Here is a 22,286-nt window from a genome sequence, read left to right as displayed (position 1 = left end):
TGTTTGACTAATTCTTGATGCCTCATAGAGTCAGTAACTTCTACTTGCACAATTCTAGTTTTTAATAAATTCTTGTTTTTAGTTCACTTTTGTACTTCCTTTCCATTTGTCCAATTTTCCCAGTTAAGTTTTGTACCTCCTTATCCATTTGGCCAATTTTATTTTTTAAGGAGCTATTGTTTACTATTTAAGGAGTTATTCAGTGAATTCTTTTTTCACTTTGCCAATTGTATTTTTAAAATCAATGAACAATTATTCTTCTGCCCCTATGATTTGGCTTTTAAATCCTTCTTGAGCTCTTCTAAGAATGCCTTTTGGGCTTGAGACCTGTTTGTATTCCCTTTTGAGGTTTCAGATGGGGAAATGTCATCAGTGCTGTCCTCTTCTGAATTTGTATTTTGTGCTTCCCCATCCCCGTAGTAAGACTCTATGGTCTTTGTTTTTCTGATTTGCTCCTTGCTCCTGGTGATTGCCTTTTTCCTGGCTTTTAAAGAGGATCTCTGGTTTGGGGCCATGGGGGGCTCTGTCCCACATTTCTTTTGCTGGGAGTTTGGGGCCTGGTTTCTGGCTTTGCGTGTTGTGGCCTCTGGTTCTTTCAGCTAGAAGCTATATAATGCTGTAGTTTACCTGGTGCTGAGCTGGCTGGTGTGTGCCAAGGCCAAGGCCAGGTGAAGTCTGTCTGAGTTTCCCCAGAAGCTCCTGTACTGAAGCTACTGAAGTGAGGTGTGGGGGAGGGGTGGTCTGGCCATGGGAGGTCTCCTCTTCCCCAGGTCTGTGCTAGAGCATAGGTAGGCTCAATGGCTGGAAAGCCCTGTCTACGCTGGTGTCTGCCCAATTCCCCTGGCTGTGCTAGGGCACGTCTGAGGTCCTGGTGCTGGCACATACTGTCTCCACCCCCCTGGGGCTCAGACTCTTCTGCTGGTCCACTGAGGTGGTGCTTACTGGGAAGCTTCTGGTACTGCACTGGTCCCTTTGAGCCACAGCAAGAGGAGCCCTTCCTGTTGATCTCTCTAGCCTTCAGAGATGAAAGACTGCTGTTCCCCTTCTGCTGGCTCCACCATTCTAGGATTTTTCTTGGGACAATATTCTCTGGGTTTTTTTGAGGTCAATAAGGAGAGGATGAGAACACTTACACTTTACTCCACCATTTTGGCTCCCAGAAGTTCAGGTAAGGAGTTTGTAAATTTTAAGCTACCTTCAGGATGACTTTGTTGAATGCCCTTTACCTTTCTGTATCTAGCAATTATAAATATCAAATGAACGAATGAATAAAAAAAGGAACAGGCTACTTCAGGAATTTCTCTTCCTCAAAGATCTTTAAGCAAAACATGGATGATGAGTTGTCAGATATAAGGTAAATAGAATCTTTTATGTAGACTTAGATTGAACTAGATGATGTCTCTTCCATCTCTGAAATTCAGTGATTTTGAATGTGGCTAAATGGGACATGTACGTGTATAAAGCTGATGTTTCCTAGAGACACTTCTTTTGTAGATATGCTCAGAGATTTCTTTTGGCTTCACCTGTCACCAGGTGTTCTATGCTTTATCATGATAAAAAGTAAAATGCTAGCATTATGTTCCCAAACTGATATTTCTGGATTGTTTCCATTGCTTTTGATCAGGCAATGATTCTCACATACATACACACAAATACTTACAAAAGAAAATCTGTATGATTATTCATATAGCTAAACCTTACTTGAAACGTTGCCATGGGCTTATGAGTATGGTGATGAATTCATAATCTGAAACACAATGATTGTGTTCCACTGTGACTAGGGTATGTAATGCTTTCTGGAGGCAAAGAGGCTTCAAAAAATAATGAACGTTTTCAGTAATAATTTCATGGGTTGACTGAAACTTAATAGCCTTTATTTCCAATTTAGCAACATCATGATATGTTCCAGTAGTGAATAGTCGCGTTAGTGGAATATAGTCTATTATAATACTATTTAATTCCCCTATTCGTTTTTTTCTTTTAAAAATCTTTTGTTGCTGCATTATTTGTTTTGACATGTATGGACACTGTGCATGCAAGTTATATTTTGCTTTTGTTGACTTGCTTTAAGCTTCTTCCTATTATCTACAGATTGGTTTTCCAAGAATTGATTATTTAGGTAACACGTTCACTTTTTTTTTCTCCTACTTTATTTTCTGACTGCCCTTTCACTCCTTAACTAACACCTCCAAAAATGAATGAAAAAGCCTTGCTATTAGCCCAGCTAATAGAGAGAAGCTTAAGATGCTTGGCTAAGATGAGACTCCAGTATCTATGCAATGTCAATTTGCTATTGCTATAGATAAGAATTTGCTATAACTGACTGAGGAAATTGGATTTGATGCTCTCTAAAGTTCCTGCCAGCTTTAAATATTGGGATATACAGAAATCTTTTATTCAGGTAAAGGAAGACACTTCTGTCTATATTCATCGATATAATGTGTTTTCATATACATTGAATACAACCTTAATCAATTGTGGAGTTAAGATGGAAAGAAGATTAGGAGTGTAAGGTAGAAAGTGTGCATGGCCTCTTGCGTCTCTCTAAAGCAGGGTCTATGCAATGACAAAACAACAAGATAATTTGGTGAGAGAGGGGGAAAAGATCAATAGAACTGTGTTTTCTGTATCATCTACTAAAAAAGTCAATTTATTGACTGTACTTTTCACTTTCCAGCCATCTATTTTGGTGTTGTACAGTGACAATCACAATTGCAGATTTTGTTCTTGTTGATCCATAGCTACCAAATCATTCTGTCACAGCACAAACCATTTTGATGATTGTGAGGACTGGTCATTGATTACCTTTGGCCTAAACCCTAAACTAAATTTAAATTAATAATTTACCTGCATCATGCCCCTGTAGAAATCACTTATCTTGAACAATATTCCACAAAGTATTCAGTCTAAAAATCCAGAGATTAACTAAACCCCATCAATTCAATTCAACAAGTATTTATTAAGTTCCAATGGCATGTGAGGCATTGAGGATACAAAAGATAAAAAAAAGAAGTCATCCTTGACACCAAGCAGTCTACATTTAAAAGAAAAGTGTTCATAGTGTTCTTTCTTGATCTTTTATAATTAAACCATAATTTATGAAGCATTATTGCAACAGTGGTATGTTTCTGACTTTTATGAGTTATAATTCTACTAAACCATATGGATATTAACCAGTAAGTGGAGAGAGATTACTAAACAATTATAGATTCTACTTGAAATATTGAAGATGATACAATAGATATTGTTTCTTTGTTTCCTTTAAAGGAGGAGTCAACATGAGTAAGAACTTGGGAGCAATAATATAAAGGAAAATGGTATCAAAAGTCTTCCAATATCTCACCAATGCAGTGATCAGTCATGACTTCTGAGTACTTGATGGCAGAATCATGGCCCTTGCTTCTTGCTTCAGTGAGAGAAAGAGGGTAGATAGTGAGTGAGAAAAGACGAAGGCATTTTCAAACATGGCCAATGAGTTGGTTGGGTTTTCTTGATTGTACTCATTTGGTGAGTTCTTTTGTAGTACAGGGGGAGTCATTGTAAAGGGACAGAGGGACAGTGATTTTTTTTTAAGAAAGGAAGATCAATGAACCATTTTTTTAAGGCAGTAGGGGCAGTGACTTCAATGGGGAGAATTTTTTTTTTTTTGAGGGAGAACTTATATGTTTGGAAGTAAAAGAAAAGATTGATCTCATTGTATCAAGTAAAATAAACTCTCTACAGTGTTAAAAAAAAATTCAAAGGGAGGGAATATAGAAAGGCCCCAGGTTTCCTCTTTTATCTAAAAGTGCCAGTAAGGCACTGTGGTATAATTTCCTGGATAGACACCAAGAATGTCTTTGTATTTTTAATAGCACTAGGCATCTTGTTGGTCTTCAATAAAAGTTAATCATTATAATATACCCTGTCCCCACTGGGACCCTGACAAAAGTTGTCTTCTAAGTTCCTCATATCTGAGAAGACCATAACATTCTGTGTTCAAGGCCAACCCACTTCCTTAGATAGTGATGGCCCTTTTCCAGGTCCAGTTCATTCCTGCTGGTAGCTCTTGTCTAGATCCAATTGGCCTCAGCTGGAGGTCCAGATGGCTCATTCCTCATTCCCCCGCAGGATTTCAATGGTGTCCACCCCTTCCTGATTCCTCTGCCATTAGTGAAATCAGACAGGGCAAACTGATGCTAGGTCTCAACAAGAGCTCAGTAGGTCTTGCGTATTCCACTGCTGGTGGACAGATTTCCTTCTAGCTCCAGAAAGGAGATGATATTTTTTAGCTAGCTGCAAGTACATAAATCACAGTAAGGAAGCTACAGAAATTCATTGATGCTCATAACATTGTATCAGCAAATATGATGATCTTTAGATTGTCCATAGAGTAAATAAGGTCCCCTGAGGCAGCTTCAAGCATTGGAAGAAAGGAGGTAATGATTTTGAGTGATCCTTGACTTCAGAAAGTGCAATGAGCCCTTACTCTGGAAATCTTTTTGCTGTGAACTTTTCAACATGCACATAAATAGACAGGCTTAACCAGTTTAAGGGTCAATATCTTTATTTCCTTCCATGTGTAAGCAGTTTTTATAGGAACTAATACATTAACCATTTCAACTTCAATCTTGTCTTATTTCAATGTATTTGTACCATAGAGTATTCATAGGACTGATAGTAGAAAGCTTCATTAAATTTTGTGTGTTATCCCATCAGTACTAAATTATTGCCAGAGAACAAAGTACTGGTCTTCCACATCTCTTTGATAGCTAATCAAAGGTCACTTAATTTCACTTACCAGAGTTAGAATGAATTCTTTGTGGGGAGGACACATGAAAGAGTAGTCTTTAACAGACTAGTAATAGCTCTTGAGTTGGCCAGCAGGATGACACACAACTTGATAATTAGCCAGAGGCTCAAGGCCCTAAAGAGGTATAAAGTACTATCTGTTCCTTGAAGGAGACTAGTCTTTCTACATTTTGAAAATTTGTCTAACAAACAAATTGATTCAGTGATTAAGCAAATCTAAAAGAACAATTCACATAATGATTATATCAATGTAAATAAAATCTAGCTAACAGAAATATCAATGAAGAGAAAATGAAATATACCTCCCTCTTCATCGTGTTTATTTAAAAAAAAAATTAAAGAGTTAAGGAAAAATTCTGCCTTGGTTTTTGATGATAAACAAATATTTTTTTGAATACCTAATCCTAGCAATAACACTATTCCATGTGCAATAAGGGATAAGAAGATGGTATATGTTCCCTACCTCAAGGAGTTTATAACTTTATTAAGGAGGCAAGACACAAAATAATTGGAGTATAAAATGAGGCATAGCACAGTGTGATGAGTAGGGTATTGTCCTTGATGTCAAGAAGACCTCAGCTAAGCCCTGGCTCTAGTCCTTTTAACTAGGTGTGGGACCATGGACAAGTCATTTAATGTCTCCATGTCTTAGTCAACTCTCTAAGAGTAAGTTGCTGATCAGCTTTGATAAATGGAGTTTCCACACAAGGTATTGAAATCCACAGCACAGATGAAATCCCAGGTCCCAACTAATAATTTTTGCTACAAAATACTAGAAAATATTTTTTTACAACTTATTATGCTTTCCTGATTTCCTTCTGCCTGTAGACCAGACTAGGGCAAACCTTCATAGGAGCCTTTTTCTTAGTTTTTTTGAGTCAGAAATTAATTAGCCATTAATTGACCAGAAAGGCTGCTAAGTCAAATAAACAAGAGTGATAGGAAGGCATGGTAGAAGCATATAAATATGCAATAATGCATTGCTTGCAAGAAAGGAAATTGCATCCAAATTATTTGTTTTAGCTGTACAACACAGTTTTGACATCTCTGACATTATATATAAAGGAGATGTATAGATATATATGTATATACATATATATGCATAAATGTCTGTATATGTATGTATAACCAGACTTCCCTTAAGCCTGAGAAAATTTACATATTGCTGCATTTAAAAAGGAAGATGTGACTATTGATTGATGTAGAGAATGCTAACTGATACTACAAATCTATTTAATGGAGCTACTGAGTTGTGATAATATGAGTAATGGACTTAACTGAGTTGTAATAATATAAGTAATGGTCTTACGGTTTGTTCCAGAGGCATTCTTCTAGAAAGAGACACACAGAGAACACTAGAAGAAGAAGATAGAGAAAGTCTTTGGAATGGTATACATGAATGGGAATTCATGTCCATCATGTCTCTAGACTTGCTTTAAAAAATGAGATAAGTAGATGATAGATAGATACTTACATACATATAAACATAGATAGATCTATCCCTGTAGCTAGAGATAAAAACCTATTTCTGTCTGTCTACACACATATATATACGGAGTTAGATGGTGCAGTGGGTAAAGCACTGGTCCTGGAGTCAGGAAGACCTTAGTTCAAATCTGGCCTCAGGTATTTAGTAGCTTTGTGACCATGGGCAAGTCACTTAATCTCTATTTGCCTCAGTTTCCTCATCTGTAAAATGGGGATAATAATAGCATCTGCCTTCCTGGGTTGTTGTGAGGATCAAATGAAATAATAATTGTGAAGAATTTAGCACAATGCCTGACACATAGAAAGAACTTTATAATATTAGCTATCATTATTACATACCTATATAAATACACACATGTATATATGAATGAGTACTTACAGTACTAGATGTACACATAGATGTACATACACACACATATACACACACAAATACACACACAAACATGTTAAACTGTGTAGTACTAACTTAAACTCAGAGTAGGAATTTAGGGATGAGAGAAATCAGTAAGAGATGGAATCTTAAGAGAGGAAAAGTAACTTGGACGGTACCTTGAAGGACTAGTAAGATTTGAATTGATACCCAGAAGTGCATGAAAAAAAGCACTGAAGCAAGAATGTGCATGGTGCACATTGCCTACAGCGAGGAGACTTCCTGATGGGAAGAATTTATTACTGTTCATTCCTTTCAGTAATGTCTGACTCTTCATGACCTAATGGATCTCTATTCATGGGATTTCCTTTTTATTTATTTATTTATTTGTTTGTTTGTTTGTTTGTTTGTTTGTTTAACTTTTAACATTCATTTTCACAAGATTTGGGGTTCCAAATTTTCTCCCCTTTTGTCCCCTCCCCCCCCAAACACCAGGCATTCTAATTGCCCCTATCACCAATCTCCTCTCTCTTCTATCATCCCTCTCTGCCCTTGTCTCCATCTTCTCTTTTGTCCTGTAGGGCCAGATAACTTTCTATACCCCTTTACCTGTATTTCTTATTTCCTAGTGGCAAGAACAGTACTCAACAGTTGTTCCTAACACTTTGAGTTCCAACTTCTTTTCCTCCCTCCCTCCCCACCCCTTCCCTTTGGAAGGCAAGCAATTCAATATAGGCCAAATCTGTGTAGTTTTGCAAATGACTTCCATAATCGTCGTATTGTATAAGACTAACTATATTTCCTTCCATCCTATCCTGTCCCCCATTACTTCTATTCTCTCTTGATCCTATCCCTCCCCATGAGTGTTCACCTCAAATTGCTCCCTCCTCCCCATGCCCTCCCTTCCATCATCCCCCCCCCACCGCTTATCCCCTTATCCCCCACTTTCCTGTATTGTAAGATAGGTTTTCATACCAAAATGAGTGTGCATTTTATTCTTTCCTTTAGTCAAATGTGATGAGAGTAAACTTCATGTTTTTCTCTCACCTCCCCTCTTTATCCCTCCACTAATAAGTCTTTTGCTTGCCTCTTTTATGAGAGATAATTTGCCCCATTCCATTTTTCCCTTTCTCCTCCCAATATATTTCTCTCTCACTGCTTGATTTCATTTTTTTAAGATATGATCCCATGCTCTTCAATTCACTCTGTGCACTCTGTCTCTATGTGTGTGTGCATGTGTGTGTGTGTAATCCCACCCAGTACCCAAATACTGAATAGTTTCAAGAGTTACAAATATTGTCTTTCCATGTAGGAATGTAAACAGTTCAACTTTAGTAAAGTCCCTTATGACTTCTCTTTGCTATTTACTTTTTCATGCTTCTCTTCATTCTTGTGTTTGAAAGTCACATTTTCTTTTCATCAAGAATGCCTGAAAGTCCTCTATTTCATTGAAAGACCAATTTTTCCTCTGAAGTATTATACTCAGTTTTGCTGGGTAGGTGATTCTTGGTTTTAGTCCTAGTTCTTTTGACTTCTGGAATATCCTATTCCACGCCCTTTGATCCCTTAATGCAGAAGCTGCTAGATCTTGTGTTATCCTGATTGTATTTCCACAGTACTTGAATTGTTTCTTTCTAGCTGCTTGCAATATTTTCTCCTTGACCAGGGAACTCTGGAATTTGGCCACAGTGTTCCTAGGAGTTTCTCTTTTTGGATCTCTTTCAGGCGGTATTCTGTGGAGTCCTTGAAGACTTATTTTGCCCTCTGGTTCTAGCATCTCAGGGCAGTTTTCCTTGATAATTTCATGAAAGATGATGTCTAGGCTCTTTTTTTTGATCATGGCTTTCAGGCAGTCCCATAATTTTTAAATTGTCTCTCCTGGACCTATTTTTCAGGTCAGTTGTTTTTCCAATGAGATATTTCACATTATCTTCCATTTTTTCATTCTTTTGTTTTGTTTTGTGATTTCTTGGTTTTTCATAAAGTCATTAGCCTCCATCTGTTCCATTCTAATTTTGAAAGAACTATTTTCTTCAGTGAGCTTTTGAACCTCCTTTTCCATTTGGCTAATTCTGCTTTTGAAAGCATTCTTCTCCTCATTGGCTTTTTGAACCTCTTTTGCCAATTGAGTTAGCCTATTTTTCAAGGTGTTATTTTCTTCAGCATTTTTTGGGGTCTCCTTTAGCAGGGTGTTTACTTGTTTTTCATGCTTTGCTTGCATGTCTCCCATTGTTCTTCCCAGTTTTTCCTCCACCTCTCTAACTTCATTTTCAAAATCCTTTTTGAGCTCTTCCATGGCCTGAGCCCATTGGGTGGGCTGGGATACAGCAGCCTTGACTTCTGTGTCTTTCCCTGATGGTAAGCATTGTTCTTCCTCATCAGAAAGGAAGGGAGGAAATACCTGTTCACCAAGAAAGTAACCTTCTATAGTCTTATTTTTTTTCCCTTTTCTGGGCATTTTCCCAGCCAGTAACTTAACTTCTGAATATTCTCTTCACACCCACTTCACCTCCACATCTGCCCAGCCAGTGCTTGGGGTCCGAGATTTAAATGCTGCTTCCCAGCCTCAGGGCTTTGGGCAGGGTCGGGCTGCTATTCAGTGTGAGATTAAGTTCAGGTGCTCAGGTGGGGGCAGGGCCACCTCACAGGGCTCACTTCCCTCAGGGGGTTTATGCAGAGACCTTCAACAAGGGATTCGAGCTCCTGCCTGCTTGGGGAGCCCCAGTCTGCTCCCACCTGCACTGCTGCCTCCTGAAGGGGCCTGAGTTATGGGGGCACCCCACTCCCCTCTCGACCTGCCAAAGAGACCCTCTCACTGACCCTTGTCACCTGTGAGTGGAGATTCAGTCCCTGAAGACTGCTCGGATCTGCGGATCTGCTCCTCTCGGTGCTGCACAGCTTGGCCCGGCTCCAGGTCCACAGCGCGACGGACCTTTTGCGAGAGGTTTTCAGGCTCTCTGGAACAGAAATCTCATCTGCTCCATTGTTCTGTGGCTTCTGCTGCTCCAGAATTTGTTGGGAGTTCTTTTTTACAGATATATTATGGGCTGTGGGTTCGGAGCTAGCTTATGTGTGTCTTTCTACTCCCTCCATGGGATTTTATTAACAAAGATACTGCAGTGCTTTCCAGTGACAAACAGTTTAGGTGACTTGTCCAAGGTCACACAGCTAGGAAGTTTCTGAGGCTGAATTTGAATTCAGGTCTTCGTTACTCCAAATCCAGTGCTTTATCCATTGTGCCACCTAACTGCCTCATGGGAGGTAAATATCCAACTATAATAAGTGAGATTCCCAAGACAAAAGCAGCCTGGTTTATATTTATTGACTTCTTAAAGAAAGAAAAAAACATTATGCTGCATTTTGCTCTTTTGGAAACTGGAACATAAACTATATTTTCCCTTCCATACCTCTTTAAAAACAGGACTGAAAGATTTTCATTATGACAATGAAATGTATGGCACAAACAAATTAAAAAGCTTTTATACAACTGTGGGATTATCTCTTTATAGCATTTTGAAATTATATCTATGTAAGCAGCAATGGAGAGACCTGTGATTTTAGCTCCCTAGGGAATATTTTGTAAGAAAACTTCTCTCAGTGAGGACATGTCACTGTTCCATTCCTCCCCAGAATTTTTTTACAATGCCCCAGAAACCTCTTTACTTTGAAGCTCAATTCACCCATAGACTTTACATATTGGAAGTACCCTGTACCCCAAGGCATCTCTCTGATTGGCTGATTCCCTTCAGAACCACCACTTTCAGGAGCCAGCCATATCCTCATGCTTTTCCTGGCTGCATTCTGAACTCTCCTAGACTTTTTCTACCATAGTTCCTTTTCAAGTACCTTCTCTACACACTGACCTCATTTTTTCAGCTTTCCAGAGGCAGTAAGGTGACTCAGTGGATAGAGAGCACTATACTTAGAAAACAAAGTTCAGATCCAGCCTTAAACACTTATTAGCTTTGTGGTTCTGGACATATCACTTAAAACAGTCTGCCTCAGTTTCCTCAATGGTAAAATAGGGATAATAATAATGCTTACTTCCCTTGCTTATTGTGAGGATCAAATAATATTTGTAAAGCACTTAGCACGTGATAGATGTTTAATAAATGCTTATTTATTTCATTTTTTGTGTTGTTCTCCCCCATTAGATTATAATCTCCTTGAGGATAGGGTCTGTTTCTGCTTATATCTGTATTCTCAGATCTTAACACAATGACTGCACTTGTTGCTGTCATTCAGTCGTATCTAACTTTTCACAACTCCATGGACCATAGCACACTAGACCCTTCTATCCTCCACTGTCTCTCCAAGTCTCTCCAAACTCATGTTCATCTATCCATCTTACCCTCTGACATTCCCTTTTCCTTTTGCCTTAAGTTCTGCAAACATCAGGGTCTTTTCCAGTGAGTCCCATCTTCTCATTATGTGATCAAAGTATTCAAACTTCAGCTTCAGTACCTGACCTTCCAGTGAACAGCCTGAATTAATTTCTTTTAAGTAATGACTGATTTGAATTCCCTCCTGTCCAAGGGACTCGCAAAAGTCTTCTCCAGCACCACAATTTGATAGGATCTATTCTACAATGCTGAGCTTTCCTTAAATTCCAACCCTCACAGTCATACATTGGTACTAGAAAAACCACAGCTTTGACTATACAGACCTTTGCTGGCAAGGTAATGTCTCTGTTCTTCAGTATGATGCCCAGATTTGCCATAGCTTTCCTTCCAAGGAGCAAGCATCTTTTAATTTCCTGGCTGCAGATGTCATCTACAAGGATCTTTGAGCCTAAGACTATAAAATCTGACACTGCTTGCTAAGTTCTCCCTCTATTTGCCAGAAAGTCATGGGACCAATTGCCAAGATCTTAGGTTACTGTTACTGTTGTTTGTTTCATATTAAGTTTTAAGCCTGCTTTTACACTCTCCTCTTTCACCCTCATCGAGAAGTTTCCTAATTCCTCTTCACTTTCTGCCCTCAGAGTAGTGTCACCTGCATATCCAAGGTTGTTAATATTTCTCCCAGGCTCCCAGTGAGCACTGAGTAGTGCTTGTTGACTTAACCTGATTTGTTTTGCAACTTTGAAGTCTTTAGAGAGATAGCTGTCTGAGTCATTGAGAGGTTCAATAATTTGTTTAGCATCACACAACTAGGATGCGCCAAGAAATATACTTCATCCCACATTTTCTTGACTCCAAAATTAGCTGTCAACTGCATCCTATAACCCACCTCAGCCCTTTAAAATTAAAAGTTACTACTAAATTTGATGAATCAGATGAATCAGGTTTTCTCTTTTAATACAGGGGCATATTTCCTTTGTTTGTTTGAGGTAAGATATCAGGTTTGTTTGTTTTCCCACTCAGTGACAAAGGAATAAGTCAGGAGTTGTGACAAAATGCATTATGAGCATTCATTCCCCTTGTCTGGATTGACTACAAATTCAGGGAATGAAAGTTTCTGAAGTCTCTAAATAATGATTAAAAGGATTGATTATCTAGAAGTGAATATAGATATATATACATAATATATAGTACATATCATGTATATATCATATACATGATAGAAAGGTTTTTTTATGAAGAAAAGCAGCACTATTTACTGCTTTATGAAATGACCTAATACTAAAGGAACTTTGGATTCTATTTACTCATGATGAAGCTATAAGCACATGAGGAGTTCAACATCTACTTGTAGAACAGGTCAAGTCTGCTCCTGGTTCCTTTCAGTTCTTTTGCATAGAGTTCACATTAATTAATGAAATGGTTTGGATAAAAATGATTTAAACCATTTCTAAAGATGTGGTGAGAGATATCAGTAATGTCAATGTTTCCTTAAACAATGAGATTAGTAAATAACTGGAATAGTTCCATGCCCATTATATTTAGGGTTTATTTCTACTTAATAAGATGATCATAAGGTTTCCTTAGTCTGGTTAAAGAAGTTAAATAATGCATTAGTTCTTTTGAGATTTCACCTATTATGTTACCTATGTTTTTTTTCTAGTTATTTTTTCTAGTTCTATAAAGTAATTCTTTAGTCATTAGACCAGTATGACAAGGAATAAGTAAGTTATTTGTGGTAGTTTTTTTTTTAATTATTGGCTCATCCTGCCCATAAACAATATTTTTTCTCCAATTATTCAGGTCTGTCTTTCTTTCTATGAATAGTTGTTTATAGTTGTACTTACATAGTTCATGTGTGTATGTATGTATATACTATATATAATCTATATAATGTTGGAAGATGGACTACTAAGTATTTTATACATTCAGCAGTAATTTTAAATGACATCTCTCTTTTTTCTGGTTTATATAGAAATTATATGGAAATGCTGTTGCTTTTGTATCCTGAAAGTGAAGTTCTTGCTTCAATTAATTTTAGTGGACTTTTTAGGGTTCTTTAAGTATATCATCATATCATCTTTAAAAAGTGACAATTTTGTTTCTTCTTTACCTATGTTAATTCCTTTAATTTCTTTATTTCTTATTGCTAGAGATAGCATTTCTAGTACTATATCAAATAGAAGTAGTTATAATGTATAACCACATTTGGTCCCTGAATTTATTGGGGAAAAATTAGTTTATCTCCACTACAAATAATAATTACTCTTGGTTTTAAATATATACCATTTATCATTTGAAGGAAAGGTTCATCTATTCCCATGTTTTGTTAAACAGAAATGTGTTTTCTGCATCTATTAATAAAATTATATGGTTTTGTTGATTTAGCTATTAATATAGTTAATTTCATAGTTTTTCTAATATTAAACCAACTCTATTCACAACTCTGTTATTAATCCATCCTGGTTATGGTATATAATTTTTGTGATATGTGCATGTATGTTTTTGAGCAGTCATTGAGAGAATTTGTTTTGCTTTACTATTCATATATGTTATAAGAAATTTGTTTTGAATTTTCTTTTCTTCCCCCAATGGAATGCGGGTAGGAGGAGAAAGAGAAAATAAATTTCTGTTGATTTTTTTTTTAAATAGAGGAAGGCTGTTATGGATGTGAAATGTTGTATGCAGTTTCAGACAAGATCAATGTATTGTTTGGTTTTGCTTTGTTAAAAAAAAGACCTCTCATAAAGTGGGACTAATGCATAAATATAATGTAAAGATAAAATATATCAATAAAACTTTTCTTTAATGCATTAGGCTCATAAAATGGTAAAAGATTAGAGTTTCTTTCTCTAAAAGTTGCTATAGATCAATAGGCAAAGGAAGAGACAAAGGGGTACATACTGTTCCAGGGAAGAACTATATTTACTTGTTTTTACAAAAGCTCCCTAAGTAGAGGTTTTAAGGGACATAGATGAGGTCTGGATTTCCATTTGGAAGCTTTAAGCTTAAAACTCATCTCTACTATCTGTACTTGTTATACAAACTGGACAAATTTATTAACTTATTAATACCACCTTTATCAAATAGGTAAATTTGTTAGTGACTTTTTGTTTTTGGCCAAGACCTGTGATTTCATTGGTCAGAGAACTCCTCCTTAAGATAACTCCCTCTAGATAATTGTCAATGCTACTTAGAGTCTCAGAGGGTTATCTGGGAGCACTAAGAGGTGTCTAGGGTCAAACAATCAGTGTAAGAACAATTGCATACATGAATGAATGAAGCATTTCTTAAGCACTTGCTATGTGCAAAATGTTATAATAAACAATGGGGATACATTTAGAAAAGTAAGATAGTCCATTGTCTCCAGGAGCTCACATTCTAATGAGGAGGATAACACATAAGGAAAGTGTGAGCTGCAAGTCAGATTTTAAAAGCCCCATGGTCCTTAGGGTGCAGAGACAAAGTAATGCAATGCCTCTCCTTTAATGCAATTTCTGTTTATAATGATCCAACATTTATATTGATCATTGATATTAATTTTTGACTTCTAATGATGGAAGATTTGACAGTGCCAAGGATTTTTGTGGCAAGAACTTTCTTTTATGCAGTATGATTGTAGTACCTGCTCCTTCAGATACAGCACAGGAGTTGTCCTCTAGGATAATTGCTGAGAGCACTAGTCTATAAGTATTGCTCTTCCAAAGGTTTTGGGGTCCAAGGGTCCTGAGTTATCTCCATCAGGGCCTGAGGAAAGAAGGTCATCAAGTTAACAGTAGTTTGACTTGCTTGGTACGTAACGCTTCCTGTTTCTCACCTTGCTGCTTCAGCCAGGCTGACTTGTTGCCCTGTGTGTGGAACTTGGTTGGCAGTTGCTAAGGATGGCTGACTTCTCCATAGGACTTGCCTCTCTGAAAATTTGCTGTGAGAGCTGGGCTAAAAGCAGGAATGGAGTTTTGGAGAATGCTACCACTCCCATGGTTCCTATGCCTATCTGCTTCTTTATGTCAATTGGTTAGCATTTGTCACTAGAGGTAAGGAGGAAAGTTGGATGCCCATCCACAATGACTCCCCTCGCAAATGAAGGCCATGGGATCTGGATCATAGAAGTAGGTCTGGTGGTTTGGAGAGTACTGTTATTCCCAAGGTTCTAAGGATCCAAAGGAGAAAGTGAAGCTGGTGACTTTGCACAGCCCTCCCTCACTAAAACTCAATTCATTTGCAAGTCATGGCATCATCTCCCTGATGTTGTGGTCCTCTTCAAGCACTAAGGACAAATAACAAGAGGAAGACTCAAAGAGTTCCTGAGCTGTCTCCATCAGGGTCTAAGGGGGAAAGGGTGGTCAGAATGCTGAGAAAGGACTTGAACCAATGTTTCCTTGTCCTTTGAGTGGACCTTCTAGCTCCTTTTCCATGCTGCCTCTTACTGGCAGTAAATACCAAGAAGTATTTGCTAAGCACGTAATCAGTAAATATTGATTAAGCACCTACCATGTGAAGGATTATTAAAAAATATAAGTATGGTCTGTTCTCAAGGACTTTATAATCTAATGGAGGAGACAAGATTGACACCTATGAAATGGGGGGGGGGGGTAGCTAGAGATAATTAACAGTTAAGTAAAACTGGTTGATATACTGACTAGCTCTATGGCTTCCCACATCTCTACTGAGGGAAGAAAAGGGATAGAGCTCTGTGAAGCTGACTCTAAGGACAATAATAGTCTGGGGATTGGAGAAAGGGGTGTGGACTTGATCTCTGGGTCTAACCTTTTGAAATCCTTCTCTGATTCTCTCAAAATGGTGTGGAAATAAGAACCCACCTGGAGGAGTTCAAATTCTGAAGGTAAAACTACAATGCTGCTTTCTGTTCATACCGAAATGAACTTTTCTTTCCTTTCATAGGAAGAGCAGGTCAGATCCACAGTATGTACAGAGAATAGAAATAAATGATGCCTATTCCCACCATCTAGCTCAGTACAGGGCACATAGTAAGCCCTTAACAAATGGCCATTGACTAACTGAAAACATGCTATCACCTTCTTTTATAGAAAGACCAGAAAGTATACACAGGAACAGAAATAAATGTTTGACTGAAGGTAGATAAACGTAATAAGAGTATATTGTCAAACATTAGCTGGCCTAGAAGAGGGCAAGAATGAGTCAGGAATGCAGTGAGTCAGTACTCAAGAAGACCTTTTGAAACTGTATACAGACTGGCTATAATAACACAAACAAAAATGAAAGGCCACTGAATCATACTGAAGGCAATGACCAGTCTTAGATACCAATGAACACCTTGTTTTTTAAACTTATGGTGTTGGAAAATGTCCAAAAAACAGAGGAGTTATGCGATGCCAGAGTCATAAAGCTTGTATGTGTCAATGGCAGGATATGACTTTGGAATTTTCATGACTCCAAGGCTGACCATTCTGATGAGACACCTTCCTAAACATAAATGTGTGTAAGCATGTATGTATACACACATGTGTACATATGTGTATGTGTGAATACATGTATATGTGTGTTGTGTATATATGTGCATGTGTTTAAGTGTATGAATATATGTTTGTATATGCGCATGTATATGTATATGTACATGTTGTATACATGCATACACATATGCACACATATATGTGTATATCTTTATTACAATGTGTATATGATGTGTTTATGTGCATGTGCATATTTGTGTGCATACAGGTATATATGTGTGTATATTATACATGTACATTATAGATGTGTGTCTGTATATACATACATATGCATGTATGTATCTACATGTGTGTTGTGTACAGCTATATATGTAATGTGTTATATATGTGTATATATGTGTGAGAATATGTATATGTGTATATATATTATATGTGTATGTTATAGATGTGTATCTATATATGCATATATACACATGTTTATTGTGTATAGCTGTGTATATATAATGTGGGCATGTGTGTATACATGTATGTATATATTATATGTCTGTGTATAGGTATAGATAGATATGTGTATATAGGCATAGATATATGTGTATAGAGATATATAGGTATATATGTGTGGATAGATAGATAGATATATAGATAGATAGATCTCACAAGAAAAGAAGAATTTTAACCAGAATAGATATAGATACCTATAGGTACTATCATTTGTATGACACTTTTAAGGTTTCCAAGTACTTTATACATGTTATCTCATTTGATTCTCACAACAACCTTATAAAGTATAATTTTTATCCACATTTGACAGATGAAGAAACTGAAACTAAGAGAGATTGAGTGACTTGCCCACACAGCTAATAAAAGGAATCAGGATTTAAATTCAGTCCAGCCTTCCCTCCACTATGCCACCCAACTACCTAAATATAAGGAGAAAATAATAAAGAAAAAATAAATTATATGAAAGGAGGAATGAAAATGAGGAAATAGAAAAGATATATCATGAAAAATTCATCTCCCTAGCTAGCTCCTGACTAGGAAATCACAAATGCCTGACCACCCTTTCTGATCTTAACGAGGCCATGAAGGCAGATTTCTCTTTGCATTTCCTTCTAAGTTGGTCAGTCTTTGCCTGGATCATCTCCAGGAACCACTGTGGCCACTTGGTAGTCATTCTTTCATGATTTAGCAGTTGTATAGATGTTTAAAGGCAACTAATTAAGTGATATGCTTTCCATCAACTGAAATTTACAGACATTACCATGTTTGACAGGAGCAATGAGCTACAAAACAAGGATTTCCTGAGGAGAAATATCCAGCATGTAGTACCGGAGGGTCCTCATTTTCTTCTGGCTGAGACTGGCCTATCCTGGCTTTATTAACTCCATCAGTGTGAGTTTCTAAAATATACCTTTAAAAAACACATGTGCCTCATGCACTTCACATTTCCAACATTGCTCCATTTCTTTTAGAACTCAGGAATAGAATGTGATATATTCTTTTATTTGCCTGCTCCTCTAAATGGGCTATTCATAAAAATCATAAAACTGTTGGGTTTTCTTCCTATCTGGACAGAACAGGAGTTAAAACTCCTGGCCACATGGGTTGTTGGGGGCTAGAAGGTAATAATTGTGTGCTGGGAAAGGAAAGACCAGGGTGCTTTGAAAGACAAATGAATAGAGGTAAGTCTCTTTGAAAACAAATTGATTTGTGTATTGTAGTGGGCAGAAGGTACAGAAACAGAAAGATGTGAACAGGTTAATGAATTGCTGGAGGTCAAAGAAAATGAGGTTAATAGCAGATTGAATCTCTGAATAACCCTGGACCTGGAGAAAAACTGTGTTCAAGGAGTGGGATATTTTTAAGCCCTTAGGCACAAAAGGAGTCTTGAACATAAAACCCATACCATCTTAAAAATGCATTGAAGATTAGAGAAAGGTAGCCTTCTTTAATGTACAAAACCTATCAACCATGTCAGAAGAGAGTTAAACAGGAGGTATATGATTTATGCATCCATTTCTTCTTTATTTCTTCTGATCCTAAAATGGGGCACTCAGATGACCATTAATAGTCTACTACCATAATCTTACAGATAAAGAAACTGAGTCTGGAAAGCAAACAATATAGCAAGTTAGTGTTATTATATAAAGCCTTTTTAAAAGTTGTAATTCCTAACTCATTACTTAAACACCAAATCAAATAAAAACTACTTTCTCATCTTCAAATGTCCTTAAGTATCTGTGTAGGGTCTGGAATATAAACAAACATATTCTGAAGAAATAGTCAACTTGATGATACAGAAAGAGAAGTAGTTGTAGAGTAAGAGGGGTGAGATTCAAATTCCAGCTCTACTACTTACTCTACATGTGTTTTTAGAGAACCACTTAATTAGTCAATGAATCAGCAGGCATTTGTTAAATAATGACAGTCAGAAAGATTTGATGGATCCAAATCTGGTCTCAGACACTAGCTTTGTGACCCTGGGCAAGTCATTTAATCCTGTTTGTCTCCATTTCCTTATCTGTAAAATGAGCTGGAGAAGGAAATGTAAAGAAGATTGCAAATGGAGTCAAGAAGAGTTGGGCACACCTGAAATGATTGAACAATAGCAGATGTTCCAGACACTGAGGCAAGTTCTAAAGAAACAAACTAAAAATGAAATATTCCTTGTGCTCAAGCAGCTTACTATCAGGAGAGACAGCATGTTCACATAACAGTATAAAAAAAATACATAAATACAAGATAATTTCTCTGGGATCTAATTTCTCCTATGGGGTTGTAGGACTTTGATAAAGCTCATTGGGATTCAAATGGAGCCATGACTGTGTCTATGTCTTTAAATCCAAATCACTGTGACTTTCACTGATTGGCTAATAATAGGTCCCAAGACTCACTTGATCATTGTTTGGTTTTTGATATTTCAGAGTGAGTGTAAATAGCAGTTGTTTCTGTTCTGGCCAGAAACTCTGAGGGTCTTTCCCTCCCAGATAGATTCTTTAGTGAAGTCAAACTAGGCCATCTTTGCCTCAGTCCTTACCTAGGCTTTAATCACTAAATGGGTGTCACCTCAGACAAATTTGGACCTGGCAAAAATCCTTAGCTTAAAAAGGCCAAGGTCTACCCACTGAATCCAGGGCCATGGCCAGTCTTTCTGACTTTTATCTTGCTGCTGGACTCCAATGACTGGAGGAGAGAGTGAAGTGGATGACTTTGCTTTGCCCTGCCTCACTTAAATCCAATTCACTTGCAAGTCAACATATCACCCTACTGGTATCACTGGTCCTCTTCAAGAACTGAGGACAAAAAAATCCCAGCAAGGTCCTTTCTAGCTCTGAGTGTATGATTCTATGATTCAAAGTAGTTACTATCACAATGTGAAAACAAGGAGAATAACCCAGTTTTTACTGCTCCAAATAGGATCTAAAGATAGAGAAAGATTAGATCATGTCCTCATGCTGCTACTACTGACTCACGGCAGAAAGCCTGATTTTACTGTCAGAACTGGTGGCAAAGGGGTGGTTCACTGAGCTGTGTCTTTGCTGACCTGGTGATAGAGGAAAAACCTGCTGTTTTTGCATGTGATCGATTCATTCATTTAGCAGTTATTACACATCCAATGGCCTTTCTTTTCCCCCAGCACTCAGCACAATGCTGGGCACATAGTAAATACTTAATAAAAAGTTTCTTGATTGACAGTATGTGCAAAATACTTTGACAGTTAAATTGACAAAATGCCTTATGTGACTGTTATTATTCACTTATTTATTCAGTAGGGTCAAACTCTTTCATGACCCCTTTTGGGGTTTTCTTGGCAGAGATACTGCACTGGTTTGCCATTTCCTTCTCCAGCTCATTTTACAGATGAGGAAACTGAGGCAAACAGGGTTAAGTGACTAGGCCAGGGTCATACAGCTAGTATATGTCTGAGGCCAAATCTGAACTCAGGCCTTCCTGATTCCAGACCTAGAATTCCATCCACTGTGTCACCTAGTTCATACTGATGTGGTGTTTCAAGGTTACAAGACACTTGACTGACAAATCCCTCCTGAGATAGATAATGTATTATTATCTATATTTTGTAGATGAAGAAACTTAGCCTTAGAGAAGTCAGCCAGTGGTGACTTGATCACAGTTTTAGAGAAGGAATATTCCTGCAGTCAAATGTCAATTCTACTGTATCCTAGTACAGTAGGCAGAGACTGTATCCTAGGGTCACAGGTTTAGAACTAGAACAGAATGTGTAGGCCAATGAATCCATCCCACTTCATTCTACAGATGAGGAAACTAAGGCCCAGAGAGCTTTGCCCCAGGTGGTGGAAGTAGCAAATGACAGAGAGAGGATTTGAACCTCTGTTCATGTCCAGGGCTCTTTTCTCCTGTACTTTGCTTCTGATTCCTCTCTCTATTTTGTCTTTGTAACTTTAGCACCTATAACAGTGCCTAGCAAACAGTAGGTACTTAATAAACACCAATGGAATTGAATTGAATTTAATTGATATACCAGAGCTAGTACTAGAAAGTCAGGTCCTCTTATTTCAAGCTAAGTGTTTATCACCTGATCTTTGTGTGTGAAATCATGAGATTAATGATACCTACAAAAGAAATGTCTTCAGTCTACTTAAAATGGTTAGAGAGACACCTAATCCAATCCTCATTTATTGTTACTACCATTACTAAATGATTCAAGATGAATAAAAAATAATAATAATAACCCAAACTTCAGGGGTAAGATAGGAAAAACACACTAAAGGATGTTTTTCTATTATACGACTTTTTTTTTTCCTATGAGGAACTAAAGGCAGATGCAAATGGAAAGTGAACATTTGAATGAGTTTTGTATAAATGTTAAGAGCAAACATAAAGAGCTGCAGAATTAGAAACATATGTGTGGAAGGAGAAGTATGATATAATTTGAATAGCTAAAATTGGAGCCAAACAATGACCAGGACTCAAATTATCTAGGTGTTAGTTTCACTAAAGGAAGGAGTGGATAGAGTATAGATAGGCCTCTAGGAGTCTTTGGAATTTTTCAGAACTACTCCACCATCTCTTTAGAAGTTTTATCGATGACTTAGAAGCAGTATGGCCTGGTAGATAAGAGAGACAACCTCAAAACCAGAAAGACCTAAGTTCAAATCCTGTCTCTGATCCATATTGGCTAAGTGACCTTAAACAACTCATTTAACTTCTCAATGCCTCTAAGTAGATTTCTATGACTATGAGTTTCTATGCCAGTAGAGTCTACCCTCCCTATTGTAGTTTTTTTTTTTTTGTTTTGTTTTGTTTCTTAGGCAATTGAGATTAAGTGAATTACCCAGGGTCACACAACTAGTAAATGTCTGAGGCCAGATTTAAACTCAGGTCTGTCTAACTCCACAGCCAGTATTCTATCCACTGTGCAACCTAGCTGCCCCTAGTTCTTTTTTTTTAAATAGTATTTTATTTTCTCCCAATTACATGTAAAGACAATTTTTAACATTCAATATTTTTAAATTTTGAGTACCAAATTTTCTCTGTCTGTCCTAAACAAACAGAATAGGAAGCAAGTAAGAGATCACTAATCAAACTGGGTTTGATATCGAGATCAAGAAGTACATAGGGAAGAGAATGTATGAACTGAGTTAGGGGTTGAGATCAATGAAGCAAGTGTCTAAAATGCAATGAAATTTAGTTTCCATTTATGTGCTATTTTTATTAAGTACCAACTATTATTGACTACCTACCTCCCTGGGCTTCTGTGAGAACTAATTTTATAAACCTCTAAATGTTATATAAATATGAGTTGTTGCTTTAATGATTATTACCCAAACAGTAAGAATCTTTGTTGGGAACTGCTAGTTGAGAACACTCTGCAGATATCCC

General features: G+C 37.3%; 1 protein-coding gene across 1 annotated transcript in view; it reads left to right on the top strand.

Moving 5' to 3' along the window:
* Positions 1–1,104: 1,104 nt before the first annotated feature.
* NECTIN3 (nectin cell adhesion molecule 3) overlaps positions 1,105–22,286 on the top strand; it is a 300,234-nt gene continuing 279,052 nt past the window's right edge. The window contains exon 1 of the mRNA XM_072614044.1: positions 1,105–1,168. Within this exon, the coding sequence (XP_072470145.1) occupies positions 1,120–1,168 (49 nt within the window). The 5' untranslated portion in view covers positions 1,105–1,119. The remainder of the gene's footprint in view (positions 1,169–22,286) is intronic.

The sequence above is a fragment of the Notamacropus eugenii genome, chromosome 5 (genome assembly GCF_028372415.1).
Source record: "Notamacropus eugenii isolate mMacEug1 chromosome 5, mMacEug1.pri_v2, whole genome shotgun sequence".
Lineage (NCBI taxonomy): Eukaryota > Metazoa > Chordata > Mammalia > Diprotodontia > Macropodidae > Notamacropus > Notamacropus eugenii.
The sequence above is the reverse complement of the archived record's forward strand: the minus strand, read 5'-3'. Positions and strand labels throughout refer to the sequence as shown.